The sequence below is a fragment of the Desmodus rotundus genome, chromosome 7 (assembly GCF_022682495.2).
Source record: "Desmodus rotundus isolate HL8 chromosome 7, HLdesRot8A.1, whole genome shotgun sequence".
Classification (NCBI taxonomy): Eukaryota; Metazoa; Chordata; class Mammalia; order Chiroptera; family Phyllostomidae; genus Desmodus; species Desmodus rotundus.
Genome location: NC_071393.1, coordinates 67,920,279 through 67,938,451, shown reverse-complemented (window position 1 = coordinate 67,938,451; position 18,173 = coordinate 67,920,279). Strand labels below are relative to the sequence as shown.

General features: G+C 41.2%; 1 protein-coding gene across 1 annotated transcript in view; it reads left to right on the top strand.

Moving 5' to 3' along the window:
- RYR3 (ryanodine receptor 3) overlaps positions 1-18,173 on the top strand; it is a 534,646-nt gene that overhangs the window by 196,513 nt on the left and 319,960 nt on the right. The window contains exon 3 of the mRNA XM_053928437.1: positions 5,923-6,030. Coding sequence (XP_053784412.1) covers positions 5,923-6,030 — 108 coding nt within the window. The remainder of the gene's footprint in view (positions 1-5,922; positions 6,031-18,173) is intronic.

Here is an 18,173-nt window from a genome sequence, read left to right as displayed (position 1 = left end):
ACAGGCCGACTCTCAATCCACTTAGCCACACCAACCATGGCTTTTTATATTATTTCTAATAGTTCATTTTTATTGTATTTTTTCCATTACCATTTATCCCCCCATACCCTCTTCTACCTCCACTCACCCGCTCCTCACCTCGCAGTTACCCATGGTTGTCTGTGTCCATGAGTCCTTTTCCTTTTTTGCTCGATCAGATCCCTCCACCCTCCTTCACTAACAGCCTGCTCTCTATCTATAAACAAAAGGGAAGAATACACACACAAAAAATGAAAAGAATAATTCTTCCATTGTGTTCATTCATTAAACAAAAATTTGAGTTCTTACCATGTGTCAGGAACTCCTTGCCTACATAAACCCTCTTCAGGTCAAGTTCCAGCCTGGGCTGGCCTTTTCTAATTACAATATTGTCCAGAAGGCTCTGCACCCTGTAGGATGTGTAATTCGTACCCCTAAAATTAGCAGAGTATACTCCTTGGCATTGTTTCATAAAGTCTCACGTACAGTAGGTCTGTCTCTCCAAGGTTAGAAATTCCTTAAAAGGTAGAATACATGTCTTACTTTTCTCTTTTGTTTCCTACAGCAGCTAGTACAGTACTGAATGCAGCCGTTATGCTCTCTAAATACTGGCTGACTGCTTGATAGACATAAGAAAGGGCTGACTCTGGTTGCTAGGTCTCTAGGAATTCTCCTTTTGTGAAGAATATGTCTTTTTCTCACATTCCTTGCCTTCTCCTAGATGAGCCTACCTCACTGACATTTGCAGGGATACCCATACATGGTCACAGCCACTTCTCCGCCCTCCCATCATCAGTCGGTATACCAATGGGAGATACCAGTGGGCAATTTGCCAAGAGTGATTACTGTCTCTGGTGTCTTTCGGATGCTCGGTGTGCTTTTTCTTGGTGAATCCTATCTTTATGCAATCTATACCATCCAATAGAAACACTTTCTTCTTCCACTCCTCCATCGTCATCTCCCACATCCAATTAATTACTAGCTCTTATCTTGCCTAACTTCTCAGGATAATTCAGGTTCATTCCCTTATCTTCATCTCCCCTGACATTACTTTATGGCATTGTCACCTCGTAACTAGTTTGTTGCAACAACCTGCCAATTTGTTTCTCTGCCTTGGTCTAGCCTCCTCAAATCTTCAAGAAGATTTGAGTTGAGCACTTGGTCTAGACCATTGCAGTGGACCTGCAATGATCTTTCAAAGATGCAAATTTGGTTACATCACTTCCTGCATAACTTCATTTAGTGGTGCTCCATTGCTCTGAAGATAAAGTCCAAACCGCTTGACAAGGGGACTCAAGACCCTTCTCAGTCTAACACCTACGTCTTTCTCAGCCTCACTTCTCACCTTCCTTTGCTTGCTTCCACCATCCATCTCCTCCTCCTCCCACTGCCCCTTTCTCTACCCCACCATGTTCAACTCTGTGTGCTTCTTTACCTGCATTCTTACTCACCTCTGGACATTTTGGATCGTACTTTGAAAATTGTCCATTTGCTTCCCCAAAACTCCACTAGACCATACAGCCTTGAAAGGCAGAGGTTTTGCCTTATCCTTACATAAAATAAGAACTTATATAAATGAACATTTAAGTTATTGATGTTTTGATTTAACTTCTCTGTGTGGGATAAAATCTGACATTTATGAGTACTTATTATGTATGCACCAGACTCTGTTTTAAGCTTTTTAATAATAAAAACATAGTTCATTCTGAAAAGTGGGTACCATTACATCTTTTTTTACACATAAGGAAACTAAGGTACAGAGAGACTAAGTTACCTGCCTAATATCATTCAGCTAATAAGTAATTGAACAGAGATAGGACCTCAGGTATTACTACACTAGAGTGTTTGCTCTTAACCAATATGCCCTATATTGCTTTTAATTCAAAGCCACTGATGCACTTACAGGGTGTATCACTGAGGCATGTTTGGGTGAGAGCCAGACTGATTAACAGAGAAGTGGGAGGAGACCTATATAACGAGAGAAGAAGGGCTTCTTGAACAGTAAGCAGGAGAGTTGAGGAAGAGACTCAGCTAGGCATGTGAGTGCTCAGTGCAATTTGTCTGCAACCACAGCCACTGTCAGCCATGTATTCTTGGATAGTCTTCTGGGATACAGTTGGTTCAAGAAGATTTGAGTTGAGCACTTACTATTCTATATATTGGGGATACCAAAAGTAGAATAAGGCATAAATTTTTCAAGATATCCAGTGAAATAGACTACACTGCATAAAGAACTGTATAAGCCAAAACAGACTGTGGTTGACAGTGTAATAGAAGAATGTCAGTCCTCCTTCTTTTAATTACCTCCCCTCTTCTTTCCCCAAAGACTTGACCAGTGCAATGCCTAGTGCTTATTGCGGGGTGCTATGTAGGAAATGCTAAATGAATCCACTAATAGGAGTATCAGATTCCCACCATCTTGGATCTAGTAAGTCCCAGAAAAATACTTTTATTATGGTGAGAAAGATGTTACATAGACGTGTGGAACACGAGGCATCCATAGGTCTTTTTTCCCCACTATTTTTTACGTAGTGGGGCTAAGTGAGTACCTAGTTCCTGGCTTACCCAGAGCCCTGGTTTTCAAGGTTCTCTGTAGGACATTTGGAAATGTAGTGCTTCTCTAGGCTAAGGAGAGGGCTGAGGAGAGCGATGAGTTATTTCAGAACAGATGTCAACACAGCCCTTTTCTTCGTGCTAAGAATCATCAAGCACATGCCTCATGCCTACCAGGCAGAGTGTCTGAGGCACAGCCTCCAGAGCACACAGACAGTGAGCTGGCCTCCTGGGGGACTCTCCCACTGCAAATTAGTTTTGCTGGACCAGTAGCCTTTGCTCATTCTTGGGGACTGTGGAGAGGGGAGCTCGGGCTGGTGTGGAGTTTAATTAAGGATGGCAGCTGGAGTAGCGGATCAGATGGCTCTGTGCTCTGCACTCCATTCATGTCACAAGTTACGAGGTGCACTTTGTTATTCCCCAGAATCCCTTTTGCCTTGTACTTTCCCTTGCCATTGCCCATGTGTTGTTCTGCTTGCCATTGCAGTGATATGACCTTATCCCTGGGCATAGAGAGTCCAGGGAGCCCACACTAGAGGTAGAAAAACCACCCTGGCCCAGTGGCTCAGCTGGTTGGAGCATTGTCCCATACACCAAAAGGCTGTGGGTTCAATTCTCAGTCAGAGCACATACCCAGGCTGAGGGTTTGATCCCCAGCCAGGGCACATCCAAGAGGCAACTGATTGACATTTCTTTCTCACATCTCTCTATGTATCTGTGTATCTATCTATCTATCTATCTATCATCTATTTTTCTGAAATCAATAAGCATATCCTTGAGTGAGGATTTTTTTTTAAAAACTACCTGTAAGGAAACTATGTCAATCAGTGGCAGATACATGCTCCCATATAAGATGTTTCCTCCCCAGGCTGACTATCTCCTGTTTAAATGTACCTTTCATGCCAGTAATGAAATCATGACTACTTTGGGACTTTTAATATCTGGAAGGAAAAGAAACATATAATTGGAGCATGCCTAGTGTCCATGTTGTCAGTGGTCCTCCATCAGGATAGGTGAGGGCATTGTTAGGGGAGAGCTCCGGTGTCCCATCCAAGCAAACCAGACACAGGGAAGAAATAAAGCTGACTTAGAGTTACACAGTCTCATGGAAAGGCAGAATCGTGAGCACTCAGAACTGTGAAAGTTTCTATCATAAAGAGAATGGGCTAAACAGTGAGCATGAATCTTGAGACCATTCAATTAGCCAAAAAGCACCCTGTAAATTACCAACTACAACTGAAAACACTCCTGAATAGGAAATCTCCTAATCACTTCCTCTAGTAACATGGAGGAGGAAGAGGAAACACTCAAATCAGGCTTCTTTGGCTTCCTATTCTGGTGACATGAGATCCAGGAAGACTAAGAAGTGGTAGAAAACACCTCTATAAAATCTTCTGATTTGGCATTCTATTTTGGGAGATTGAGTTGGATGATATATGTTTATGGCACAAAGTCTTTAGAGAAATGCTTTATCATATTATTGCCTGCTACTTGGAATGATGCTATATGTGTTGTAAAAAACACTTCCCTCCCAGACTTGAAGCTCTGCCCTGCATCACCAGCTCTCTGCTCACTCAAGTCCCATACAAATGAGTTAATTACCTGTAGCAAAAACAGACTTCGAAAACAAAGCAAGAAATATGGAAAATAAAGGCTGTTGTCTGCTCATGTTACAGTTTCTCCTTGGTTACATTATTTTTTAAAGAGAACTGGGCAGTTTCCAATAATTCCAAATTTTAGGATGACTAGGTTTTTGGAATTTATTACTTTTGAGACCCTGAGTAGAAAAGTTATTTCAGTAGAAAAGTACTTAAAATGTACATTGCCCATAGGCCAGTAGCCTTTGGGATGGGATTACCTATTCTTGGCTTAGAGGGTGTCTTAAAACTTTAATAAAGAACAGGAATAGGCAGGTCAGCAAGTGGGACGTTATTTTATTTTTAATGGCATTGTGGTTGGGTAGGGGCATAAAGAATGTATAAACACTTGGAAATTAAAGGGAACTTAAAGATTGCCAATTCTATTATCTTTATTTTAAAAATGAAAATGTTGGCATCAGAGAGGTTACCCGTGCCCTAGCAGCAGGCTTGCTTTAACTTTTGAATTGGATCTCCATGGAAACAGCTTTACCTGCTCAGAGTGTCAGACACAGCTATGGGTGACTTCTGGGCCTCATTCCTTGCCCCTGTTATTTTCATGGTGTCAATGTTCTGCCACAGTCCCATGGGAAGCAAAGGCTTGGGATGCAACATCATTATAATCTGTACTCCCAAAGAAAATGCACAACGCTGGCTTGTAAACTCCTTAAGAGCAATGATTTTCTTCCCTGTGTCTGTTTTTCTTTCTCAGTACCAGCCACTGTGTTTTATATAAGTGTAATACTTGAAGATTTGCTGATTGAAAATATTCTAGCTTGAAAAATATCTTTAATACTTTCATCAGTGGCAGGAAGTGTAGAGTTAAGAGTAGGGACTTTGGAGGTAGACTGCCTATATTTGAATCCAGCTCAGCCAAGTATAAGGCATTACCTTGGGCAGATGACCTAACTTCTCTGTGCCTTAGTTTCCTTGGCTGAAAACTGGAATATCGATCATCCCTATCTTTTAGGGAGGTTGTGAGGGTTAAGTGAAGTAATATATGCAAAGCACTTAGTGCCTGCCAGAGAAAGCACTCAGTGAGCATTAGCTATCACTAGTCAGGATGCAAAGAAGGCTCTCTGTAAGTGTTGTTGGTAAATGTCCCAGAACAGCTATGAATATCAGGACATTACCTGAGTGCATAATAAATTAGAATGATTGTTGTAGGGGGTCATCAATTCTTATAATTCTGGACATTTCTTTGCCCAGAAATATATTTATGTAGCTGTTCATCCCCTCTGTTGCTTCTCTTTACACTGTAGTATCAAGGTTTATTTAACAAATAAGTGAATTTCCTAATTTGCTCACCATTGTCTAGAGCCACATTCTAGTCTGTCCATTGATTTCTTACAAATTACTGGTGATGAGTTCCTTTGGCCGCACCCAGACGTCAGTGTAGATCTGCTTGTCCTTCCCGCCTCCTGTGCAGTGAGGCCGAATGTGTGTGCTACCGCGTGTGCCACCAGTCCTCAGTCAAATTGATCCTGACACCTTGGTCCCTCTTCCCTTGCAACTGGGGACTTCCTTTTCCTCATCCTTTAGAATACAGCATGAAACCCATCTTAATTTGAATGAGAGAAGTCCACCTTTTATATTTCATCCATTTATCCAACTGGCACTTTGATTCATAGGCTCTTTGTCCTTGAGGTGTTACTGCATGACTGATGCCTAACTGACATGAGTAGATGTCCTCATTCTGGCTTTTTCCCCACAGTTTGTTCCTCCAGACCTGTGTGTCTGCAGTTTTGTGCTGGAGCAGTCCCTGTCAGTCAGAGCCCTGCAGGAAATGCTTGCCAGCACAGGGGAAAATGGCGGCGAAGGGGTGAGTACCTGGATTACTTCCTAGGTGGGGACTGGGATACACCATAGCCCATAAGTGCATACTTCATTTTGTCCCTTGAGCTTTGACCTGGGAAACCTTAGGGTCCTTGAGATGATCTATGTAGATAATAAATCCTTCTCCCTAAGTTTAATTCCTCTCGTTTAGCAACTCTAATTCTCCTTCCTTTGGGTTACCCAACTTCCACCAGAAAATAGAAGGGACCATCCTTAATGCTGCCTGAGCAGGGCATACGGAACTGAACTGACTCCCTTCCCTGTTCCATAACCCACCAGAAAATGAGGAGAGGCTGAGAGGACCTTGAGATGGAGGGTGCCTAGTAAGCAGGGCTTTTTCTTGGGACAGTCTTCTCAGAGGTTTACTACTGCCCCAGTGGAGCGCAACCAGGTGACAGCAGTTTGGAAAAGATTTCCTGTGGAATTCAGAGTCTTTGACATGTGCCCAGAACTCCACAGTTTCATTCATGAGGAGCAAATACAGATCCGTCTTGAGTGTCTCTTACTTGAGTCTGTAAAATGGTCCCTGAGTATTAAACTGAGGGATGATGTGCCATCTCTCCCATGTCAGAGGTCTTTGACCAGAGACCTCAGAATAATTTTTGACCCTTTCTTTCCCAAATGGCCTATATCTATTTATGTCCATTTATCATCAAGTATTTTAATTCTATGGCCCGAATATTTCAAATACAAACACCTCTTTCCATACCTTCTAAATACAATACCCAATGACTATCCTCTGTCTCCTGGGTTCCTTCAAAAGCCTCCTAACTGCTTCGGTTCTTTCCGTACTTACCCGTCACCACCACCACCATTTTTTTTTTCACTTGGCTGTTCATAGTGTTCTTTCTAAAATGCAGATCTAATCATTATACTTCCCTGGTTTGAAATCATTTGTCATTCATTACCTTGAGAACAAACTCCAAATCCCTTAACTAGACATAAAGCCCTCCAGGATTTGGTGATCCCTGCTCACCTTTCCCACCCCATCTCTCACCACATCCCATCCTGCCAGGCTCTCCAGGCTCCAGCCACATCGAATTGCTTTCACTTCCTCATCAGCTGTGTCCTGCCTACGGTCATGTGTGTCATCAAGCCCCTCCATTAGAGCAGCTTTTTACTCCTCCCTTCCCATAGGCAATCTCTACTTCTCCTTCAAGGAGCCAGTTTAGATATTAGATCTACTGAGAAGCCTTTGCTGACCTTCCAAGTCTGGTATGGGTGCCCTTGCTTGAGCAAAAGTCAGTAAATAGTTCTTATCATTCTATGCTGTAACTGTAAGTCTAATTTTCTGCATCCTGTACAAGAGAGTAAATTGCATGTAGGTAAAAAACTAGTTGCTGCACCTAGCATGGATTATTCTTACTTGACTCTAATGAGCTCCTATGTAATAAAGAAGTATCTCATTTATGATAGAAGAGACCATGGCTGGAGGTTCAAGAAAACCAATATTTACATTTAAGTCATCTTCTGGCTCTTAATGTGACTGCACACAAGTCTCGTAATTTCTTGAGGCCAGTGTGTTCTCATCTATAAAATTAGAATACTTAATTAGTTTTCTAGGATCTTTAACACTAATGTTTGTGATTCTTCACTGTTTTAGTTTAGAACAAAATGCTTTCATCAGCCAACTGAAAATAACTTTGATTCCTTCCATAGAGCATTAACACAGGTGATTTTTTGATGTTCTTTGATGTTCACTGAAGTCTGTGTTTATTTCTCCCTTCCGTTGGCCTCAGTACCCCATGATTTCATCCCTAGGCACACTCCTTCAAATGTTTCCTATTTAGTGAAACAGTTTTATTTTTAACTGCTCACTCTTTTTCAAGACTAATAACTCATCATTCACAGATGTCTTTTGTGGGGGAGACCTGGTTGATTTGGAATATCACCACTTTCACTGTCGATCAGGATCAGCTAGACCCTGCCTACTTATGGCCCTAGGATGGAAAGTGGGAAGATAGAAGCTATATTAACTGGAGAATTGTCTCTGAGGCATTTTGTTTTGCTCAAAAACTGCATTTCAAAGACTTCTTTTTCTTTATTATTTGGTTTGAGTGGTTCAGGAATTCCTGTAGATGACAAAGTAAATTCAAAAGTTCTGGTTATAATCCTGCTCTTCTTTATTTGCAAGAACTTAAATAATAGCCTTGACTTGATTTGTCTGAAAAAGAATAAATAATAATTTATTTTCTAAATACAAGGTGAAGACCATCTTATTAAGAATGAATACTTAGTTTTGGAAAATATGAATAAGACCTCCCTTAATTACAAGCCATGTTAAGCAGAAGTTTATAAAGTATAGCTATACAAGTATATTTCAAGGTTATCTTTAATGTATAATATGTAAAAACCAATACAGTAAATCTTAGTGGGGGATTAATTCTCTTTGAAGACTTAAGTCCAAAATAAATGATCCATGACATTTTTATTATTAAATATTTATTGGATAACAACAATAATCACCATGTTGAATCTGACTGAAATTTATCATGTGTCTTATTGCCTTTTTGTGCTATTTTACCAAACAAAAAGGAAAGATCCAATAGTTATTTTTTCATCTTGACATTATTATTAGTACAAGTAATAGTAGTAGGAGGAGGAGGAGTATTTACTAGATATCTTAGAACTAGAAGGAAGGAATTTTAAAAGAGAGGTAGAATAAGATAGAACAGTGCACTGTTTTAAAATTACTGAGACTTGGAGAAAGCTAAGATGGTGGCCTAGGAGGTAAACATGGTTCACCGCCTCACACAACCACATCAAAATTACATCTTAACTACAGAAAAACCATTATTCAGAATTGCCAGTAATTGAGCTGAATGGAAGTCCTACAACTATGGAATTAAAGAAGAAACCACATTGAAATTGGTAGGAGGGGCAGAGACACAGAATGGACTGATCCCACACCCACATGTGGCAGGTAAAAATTGGGAGGAATACCTGAGGAGCAAAGGATCCCAGGACCACAGAAGACCCCTCTTCATCCAGGGTTCCAGTGCCAGGAGGATAAGTCCCCATAATGTCTGGCTGTAAAAACCAGTGGAGACTGATGATGCAGAGGACAGAAACTGCTGGGTTTCCAGGCAGTTCCTTTTAAAGGGCCCATGCATGGACTTACTCAGACTCACTTCCTCTGAGCTCCAGCACCAGGGCAGCAGCTTGAGAAGCATCAAAGGCATATGGGAAGGAACTGAAATGTATGGTATGAGGGCAAGAGCTGGGAGACAGCTTCTTCCCAGACAGAACTGCTGGCAGAGGCCATTGTTCTTTTTCTGAGACCTCCCCCCATAGACCCACAGAGATGGCAGGCAGGTGCCATATCTGAGACTCCATCAACCTGGCTCACACTGTTTGCCACGCCCTGATGATTCCCTGAAGCTATGACCCACCCAACCTGTTTCCAGTGGCTTTTCCATAGGAATGGCTTGCCTTAGATCATGCCTCACATTTCTAAATCCTCTCAAACAAGCAGCATCTGGCCTCAGCAAAACCCCATACCTCTTGCTAAGTAGCCTCAGGCCTGACTCTAGCAGCAGCTGGCCTTGGTTCACAGGTTGGCCTCTCCTAGGCACTTCCAAGTCCAGCACAAGTACCAGACATCTGCAGATCACTTTGTAGCTTATGCCAGGTGGCCTCAGACAGAACACAGGCAGTGATGACCTTGACCTGCACCTCCCAGGAAGCCCCAGAGCCTGCACACCCAGTGGACAGCTACAGACCGTATCAGAGCACCATCACTAAACCACCTCCACAAGTGACACACTCAAGAGACAGACTCAGAGGACACCAGAGCCCTGCTGAAGTTAAGTCCTGTTCTGTGGAGTGGGCCCCTGTACAGCTGATCCTCCACAGTGGTCAGAGTTTGGTGGTCAGAGGTCACAGCCAGTCCTTGCAGCTGATCAGCCTGGGTAAACCCTCCCATTGACCTACTAACAGCAATCAAAACTCAACAAGAGGAGGGTGTACTCAGCCCACATGAAGGGCACACCTCAAGTACCCAGCTTGAGTGATAGGGGAGGCTGTGCCACTGGACTCTACAGGACACCTACTACATTAGGCTACTCTACAAAGCCAGGGAGTCATAGCAGCTCTACCTAATACATAGAAACAAACACAGGCAGGCTGCCAAAATGAGGAGACAAACATGGCCTCCCAAAAAAGCAGGAAAAGCTCTAGAAAAAGAACTAAACACAATGGAGACAAGCAATCTACTAGATACAGAGTTCAAAACACTGGCTATAAGATGCTCATTGAACTTAAGGGAAGAGCAGATGAACTCAGCATGAAAAAGGACCATAAAAAAGAACCAGTCAGAAATGAATGATACACTAACTGAAATGAAGAAAAACTTACAGAGAATCAACAGTAGAGTGGATGAAGCCAAGAATCAAATCAGCTATTTGGAATATAAGAAAGCAAAAAACACCCCATCAGACCAACAAAAAGAAAAAAGAATATAAAAAAATTAGGATAGTGTAAGGAGTCTCCGGGACAACTATAATCATACCAACATTCACATCAGGGGGTACTGGAGGGAGGAAGAGAGCAAGAAATTGAAAACCGATTTGAAAAAATTATGACAGAAAACTTCCCTAACTTGGTGAAGGAAGTAGACATACAAGTCCAGGAAGCACTGAGAGTCCCAAACAAGATGAACCCAAAGAGGCCCACTCCACGACACATCATAATTACAATGCCAAAAATTAAAGACAAAGGAAGAAGCTTAAAAGAGCAAGAGAAAAGTAGTCAGTTTCCTACAAAGGAGTGTCCATAAAATTGTCAGCTGATTTCTCAAAAAGAAACTTTGCAGGCTAGAAGGGATTGGCAACAAATATTCAAAGTCATGAAGAGCAAGGACCTATAACCAAGACTACTCTACCCAGCAAAGCTATCATCTAGAATTGCAGGGCAGATAAAGAGCTTCCCAGACAAGAAAAATCTAAAGGTGTTCATCATCACCCAGCCCTTATTATATGAAACATTCAACAGACTTATCTAAGAAAAAGAAGAAGATCAAAACTATGAACAATAAAATGGCAATAAATACATATCCATCAACAATTGAATCTAGAAAACAAACTAAGCAAATAAGAACAGAGACAGAATCATGGATACAGAGAATGTTTCAATGGTTGCCAGATGGGGGAGGGGTCAGAGGGATGGGCAGGAAAGGTAAAGGGATTAAGAACTACAAATTTGTAGTTACAGAATAGTCATGAGGATGTAAAGTACAGCATAGGGAATACAGTAGCCAAAGAACTTATATACATAACCTATGGACATGGACAATTGTGTGGGGATTGCCTGAGGGAGTGGAAGGTGGGATGGAGGGGGTAAAGGGGGAAAATTGGGACAACTGTAATAGCATAATCAGGAAAATATAATTTAATAAAAGATTTTATTATTCACTGGAAACTGCACTAATTAGTAACCTGAACAGCAGCTTCAGTAACTCTAATCATCTTAGAACTCTCTCACAATCTATCCTGGCTCTCTATCTTTAGTACGAGAATTAACATTTTATGTAACCTCTAGGGTCTAATTGTTTTGCTTTTCTGAAGTGATTGCTGTGTACATTTTCTAATTAATTTGATTTCAGGTGATAAGAGGTAATAATATCCAGCAGTGAAGAAAAAAGAGGGAAAAATATAGAAGGAAATGAGTTAACATGACAGACCATAATGATTCTCTGGGGAGCCTGGGGATGTTTGAATGGAATGACACCTCCTTTGCATGCCAGGCCATTCTGTTTGGAAATAGGTATAAATGCATTTAAATAGATGCTATGCTCACTAATGTCAGGACTGCCACCATAAATTAGTCCTTGTGTGGTGTGTCTGTTCACTGCCAGGCAGCAACTGAACCTTTTAAAAAATGATTTCAGTTTTTTTTTTTTTATCCATGTGATGAGTGTACACAAGTACTTTGGCAAGGATTTACAATTCTGCAGGAATCTCTCTTACTAACAAAGAAAACAAAGATGTCCAGCTCCATTTAACAACAAGAGTTTATCATTGAAATGTCTTTAGCTACAGCCCATAGCATGGGAGACCCAGATTTGTGTTGAAAAGGAGAATAAATGATGATGAGGACCTGGCTGCAGAAAACAGTTGGTGCCCCTTAGAACCCACCCTCATTAAACTCATCCTTGGGTCACTTTACCTCTGATTAAATTTTATTTGATTTTCTTCTGGGGAAAATTGACAACAGATAGGTACTTGGCACTGTGGCCCATTAAATATCTGGAGTTTGCAGTACAATCCCTGCTTGCAAATATTGAATTATTTTCACATTTTTGATTGATTGGACCTATAGCACGTGATGCCCCCAGCCATCTTCAGCAGGACGTGGGGCTAAAGGAGTTATCACCATCTCCATCTGAGCCCTCAGTCCCCATCATCCTGTAGAAATGACTTTGAATACAGAAAAAGCAGGATTTGTGGCAAGAAAAGTCATTCTTTGGAGTCAGGCAGATGAGTTTTCAGTCCAGCCTATACTGGACCAGGTGACCTCTGGGGCAAATTAGTTCTCCTTTCTGTGTACCTTACTTTCCACATCTTTCAAATGCAACCTACTCATAGGATTGAGTGAGAATTAAATCAGTTCCTAAAAATGCCTTGGGGTGTGTGGAAATGAATATTGGCTCCTCTTCTTTTCTCTGGTCCATTTCAACCTGTCATGGATACTTCAAACATATTTTTATCAAAGGAAGGACATTTCCATGCTATATGACCAAGTACATGTTGCATCTCGGGCTACATAATACAAATAAGTTTTGACATGCATGGCCATAATGCTTCATTAAAAAAAGGGGGCCTTGATTTACAAAATTACCAGCTGTACTCTTTTTGATAAGGGCTCTGGTTTTCTCTAAAAGATGACTTAATTATTGGTAGACTTTTACCATTGAAAAAAGACATTAAATATACCTATAAAAATAATTATAATTAATGTTATGGCTGCCACATTTATGATACACTTTATAGACACATAAGAGCACACAACATCAGGAACATGTCAGATCACGCTTGACTTTAGATACTAAAATATCTAGAATTTAATACACCTTGACTGTGAAATGTGACTTGGGAAGATGTTGTTTCTACAAGTATCTTCCTCACAGACATACTCACTGACAGGTGGTTCTTTCATTCCCTGTATTATTTATGTCGAAGTCCCATTAGCCCTAAAAAGGAGCTTTAGGCTCCTTTCATTTCCCCTGTCTTTAGAGTGGCAGGACTACACACAGTGCACTTGTTAGAGAAATGTACACGTATTGTATGGCACATTTGTCATGCCCGCGGACGATGTGCCCATGCCTCCTAAGAAGCTAGGAGGTTGTCTCCTGGCACCATGTGACCTTGTAAACACCCAATGTGGTACAACCTCACATTACGGGGTATTCCTGTAAAGGTCCTTAAAGGACATGTCATGAGATACTCATTTTGCAGCCAAGTTCAGGACATTCACCCATCTTATCAAGTCACAGATAATTAAGCCACAAAAATGTGACATCATTAAAAAAAAGAATGTGCTAAAGATTCAGCTACCCTAACATTTTTATGTAGTGAACAAATCAAATAGATGCTGACAAGGGGAATTTGAAGCCTTGTCTAAAGTTTGAATCCCAGATGTGCCCACATTTAAAGAACTTGCAGTAAACTCATCCAGAATAAAGAAGGCTAATAGGATCCCTACCTCCTCCCTATCCTGGGGCCCTGGGCTCCCACTATCTCTTCTGCATCACAGAAGAGGAGAGACACCCCCATCATCCAGATTTAGCCTCTTAATCTGAGGTTTTCACCTTCCACTCATAAATTTCAGAAAAGAGCCAGAATGAGAATTATTTTGGTATGTGTGGGAAGGGCACAAGACTGATAGAGGAACTCTGTCCATAATTCTGAATAAACTTCATCCTCATTGACGGTGAGGAATCATCGAATGAGTAAAATATAACAATAGGCATCAATAGACATCAATATCCTTTAGAATAGGACATAGAATTTCATTTGGAGAAAAACTAGTCACTTCTGCATGTCTCATGATGTAAACCCCAGGACCTACCCGTACATGTCCTGGCACCAGGGTGATGAGGATGTGCCAGAATAGCCCCATTAGGTGTTCAAGTCTGAACTTCTTTTGCACTAGTTGGTAAGGAGCCACTGCATCAAGTTCTCCAAGTATCTCCTTGGCGACCCCCATCGGGACTTCCCCAGCCCAGTGCCAGCACCCAGCAGGCTATTTGCTCAACCTGGGGCTACCACTCCCACCCAGTACCAGTCTGTAAGAGCTGGGTACCATGGTATTAAATTCTCAACTTGCTTGACTTGACCCTGTTTTTCTTTTGAAAGGGAGAAAAATAGCATTCTGATTTTGAATGCCTCCATTTCTTTTTTTAATCTATGGCTGGTCATCCACACCTGCTACAAAAGCAATACTTTCTATTTTTATATAACAACCAAATCTACCTGATAAAAGTGCTCTTACATGTAAAAGTGTAGGGGGTTTATATGTCAAAAACTATTCTTTAAAATCTGCCCGGTGTTCGAGTTCATCTTACCTATTTGCTCATGGGAGGCAGCCTGTCTGGTGACAAAGTTTGGGGTCAGGAGGGTTAGGTTTAGTCCTCACGCTGCCACCAACTGGAAGTTTGACTGTGGCCAAAGGTCTTCCCTCCTCTGGGCTTTGGCTTCACTGTCTCTAAAGGACCACACGCCTCACTGAGATACAGAAGTACTTTCTCCTACCTGTGAAGGTTGCAATGTGCCAAGTTAACATGGAAAAATGCCACCACCTCACCTCCTCTGGAGTGTCTTCCCATGACTGCAGCCTGTCTCCGATTGGCCCGATGGGGACCGTTGGTGTCAGCCATTGTTCTTGAGGCCCTGACTCTCACTTGTCAGGGAGAACACGTCAGTGTGTTTATCTTCTTTCTGCTTCGGTGTGGACAAGGAAAACGTCCCAAATTGCACCTAGGACAGCAACCCTAAAGTACTCAGTGATGACTGTAACAAAAAAATTTGTGAGACATTGAATCCCCTGTAAATTTTCTTGTGGAAAAATATGGGATACATTCTGTAGTGGTGACAGAATTTCTTTCTTCAAAGAGCCAGACATTATTTTCAGAAATCAAATAATAATGAGAGGCCTCCAAACTAAGATTTTTAATGTGTTTTTTCATAGACCAAAATTGCCATTAAAGATGTCCCTTCTCTTCACCCCCTTCCCCTCCTTACAATTCTTTCTCATGTGACACTATGATTTTAGGGTTTTGTGTTGAGATACTGGATTTTAATGTTTCTCTGATAAGCTGATACTTATGAAAATGTATGCAGATAACTCATTGAACTGGCTTTTTGATATCTAATTAATATCTAATATGCCATCTGAAAGACCTTACTTTGTGGTAAGAAAGCCCCTGTTTGGTATAAGAAAAATCCTATTGATTGTTTACAGTATTTCTAAGAAAAAGAAATCCCAAATTGCCTGATGTAGGTGCTGGCCATTTGCTTTGGGTGGATTTTCTTGCATAACTACAACCACAAAGATGTGCCAAGACAAATTTAGACTGCAGCGTATTGCTTGCCTGCTAGTTTCCTGATGACACCAGTACTGTACTGGGGGGAGGGGCAGCGGGAAAGTAAAAACAAACTTTTGCATCTAATGATCTAATGCTACTGCTAGTTTCTAGTTAAAATAAAATAATCACCAGGCAGGAAATCCACCCCCTTTATTCTCATTGGGTTTTTTCTCTGTAGTAAGTATCAGTAGATTCCTCAAATTACTTAAAAGCTTTTGGCAAGACCTGCGCCCACTAAAATATCCAATTACTGTTTTGTTTTTAATTTTGCTAGATCAGTGACCTCTCGGAATGGGTATGTTATTCACTCCTTTAATGTACATGTACTTTGCATGGACAACTGGCTTCAGCTGTATTTGTAATGAACTGGGCCTTTCATTTGTGACTGTTCAGGGCAATTGCCATTGTTTGTGTCTCTGCAATTTAACAAAACACCACACACTTCAGTCTTGTGGAATCAGAGGTGGCTGCACACTTACAATTTTGTTGCCAAGAAGCTTATGTTAAGCTACTATGCTGCAATTAAGAGAATGGCTTGCCTGTGGATTCTTTTTTATTTTTCCTTCAAGACACTGAAAATTGTTTTAAAAAGTCTCCCTTTCCCCCCCTGAACATGGTCTGGATGGCCCATGGCCACAGGTTTCGACTTGGAGAGATGACGAGTGTGCAGCCTTGCCTTAATCCAAGCTCCCCGGTGCCTTAGGCCTTTCCCAGAGCTATTACACAACTCCAGCTCTGCTCTTCCCAAGGCTGGAATCCATAATAAAAATGGAAAAAGCTAGTTCTCTATTTTCCCTTTCTTGCGCGACAACCCCAAAGTGAGCCAGCGAAAGAATTAAATGTTAATTTCAATGGTTAAGAATAACTGTTAAGTTTAACTAGCTTTTTACATTTCTTCATATCCTGAGTAGAAGCATTTTCAAACGAAAGAACCCACAAAATTAATTTTTAAAACTCCAGACTCTATCAAATATCCCCTCCCCCTTTCTGAAGATAGTGCTTCAGCTTTAGTGGAATTGCCTTTGCATTGGTGAAATTCTTTTCATTCTGATGTCAGTGCCTCGTATTCAGGATCAATATGCCTGTGCGATCCTGGTGGTGTTTGGCAAATGTGATAACACAGAGCTTTGCGAATGTAATCCAAACCCTGGAGAGCTTTTCATTCTTGCTGTGGACATTCGGATGCTCGTTTAGTAGAGTCGTGTCAGTCAGCTTAGAAAGCTTGAGCTTCTTCCCTATGGCTGAACTAATGTGTGGTGGTTTCTTGGGCTTGTTTGTTTGTTTGTTTGTTGTTTATATTTTAATTGTAAAACAATGTAAATATTTTTATTAAAGTTTCTTAGAGTAGTGAGAATGGATCGGGGTGTCTAAGCTTCCTCCAGTACGTACTAAGTAGGTAAATAGTTCTGTTCTTGAGGAAGGGATGTAAAAATGGATCTCAGCTGCATTTTTAGGAATATGCTTTAATCCTAAATTGTAAATATTTGAATTTGGGGGAAATCTTTTGTTTTAAGAGACCTGTTTACCTCTTACAAATGAAGCCCCTTTAGAATTCAAAAAATTCTGTTTATTTATTAGGCTTTTCCTTTGATTCTGTAATTTACTCTTAAAAGCTACCAGTTTAAATTACATATTTGTAAGGAATGTTGAATGAACTAGAAAAAACTCCAACTTATTTCCATCTTGTGAAAGTTTAATGAAAGCACCTATCTGGATACTCTGCTAAAGAAAAAGTAAGTTGGTGCCAAAGAAACCCTGATCTCACCTGGCATTTTCACCCTCATGGGAGTAAAATCCCTGTGGCCAGCACCCCAGCCCTATGATAACTACTGTCTGGTTTTAGAATGGAAGGACCTGAAATGGCCAAGTGGCATCAATGGAAAGAGAGCAAGAATAAGAACAAGAATATTAGGGGGCCGTGGGGCTAAAAGGGCTCCTGCTCTGCAGAGGGCTAAGACAGCCACCTGCAGAGGAGGAGGAAGAGGAAGAGGAAGCTGAGGTCAGAATGCTTCTGTTTTTACCTGGCACCTCCAGCGGCTGGGTTTGTTTTCCAGTTACAGTTGACATCCCATATAATAGCGATTTTCAACCTGTTTCATCTCATGGCACACATAAACTAATTACTCCAATTCTGCGGCACACCAAAAAATGGATCTTTTGCCGATCTGACAAAAAAAATAATTTTGATCTATTCACACTGGATGGCTCTTGTATTGGCTGTTAACATTTTTTTATTTGACAATCGAGGAGGAAAGAGGTCTAAATAGTCAGGTATTCAATGTTTTAAAATTTTTTGCAGCATACCAGTTAAAAATCACTGCCATGTAATACTAGTTTCAAGTGTATGGCATAGTGGTTAGACATTTATGTGACTTCCAAGATGACCACCCCCCAACTAGTCTGGTACCCACCTGATTATCAGGTTGGTGCTGAGCCTTGGTCCCCAGTCCTGAGATGTTGCTCTGGTGGGAAGGAAGAAAGTGCTGGACTAGTGGGAGCTGGACATTCAGGCCTGGGCACTGCCACACTCTGGGCCTTGTTCTGCC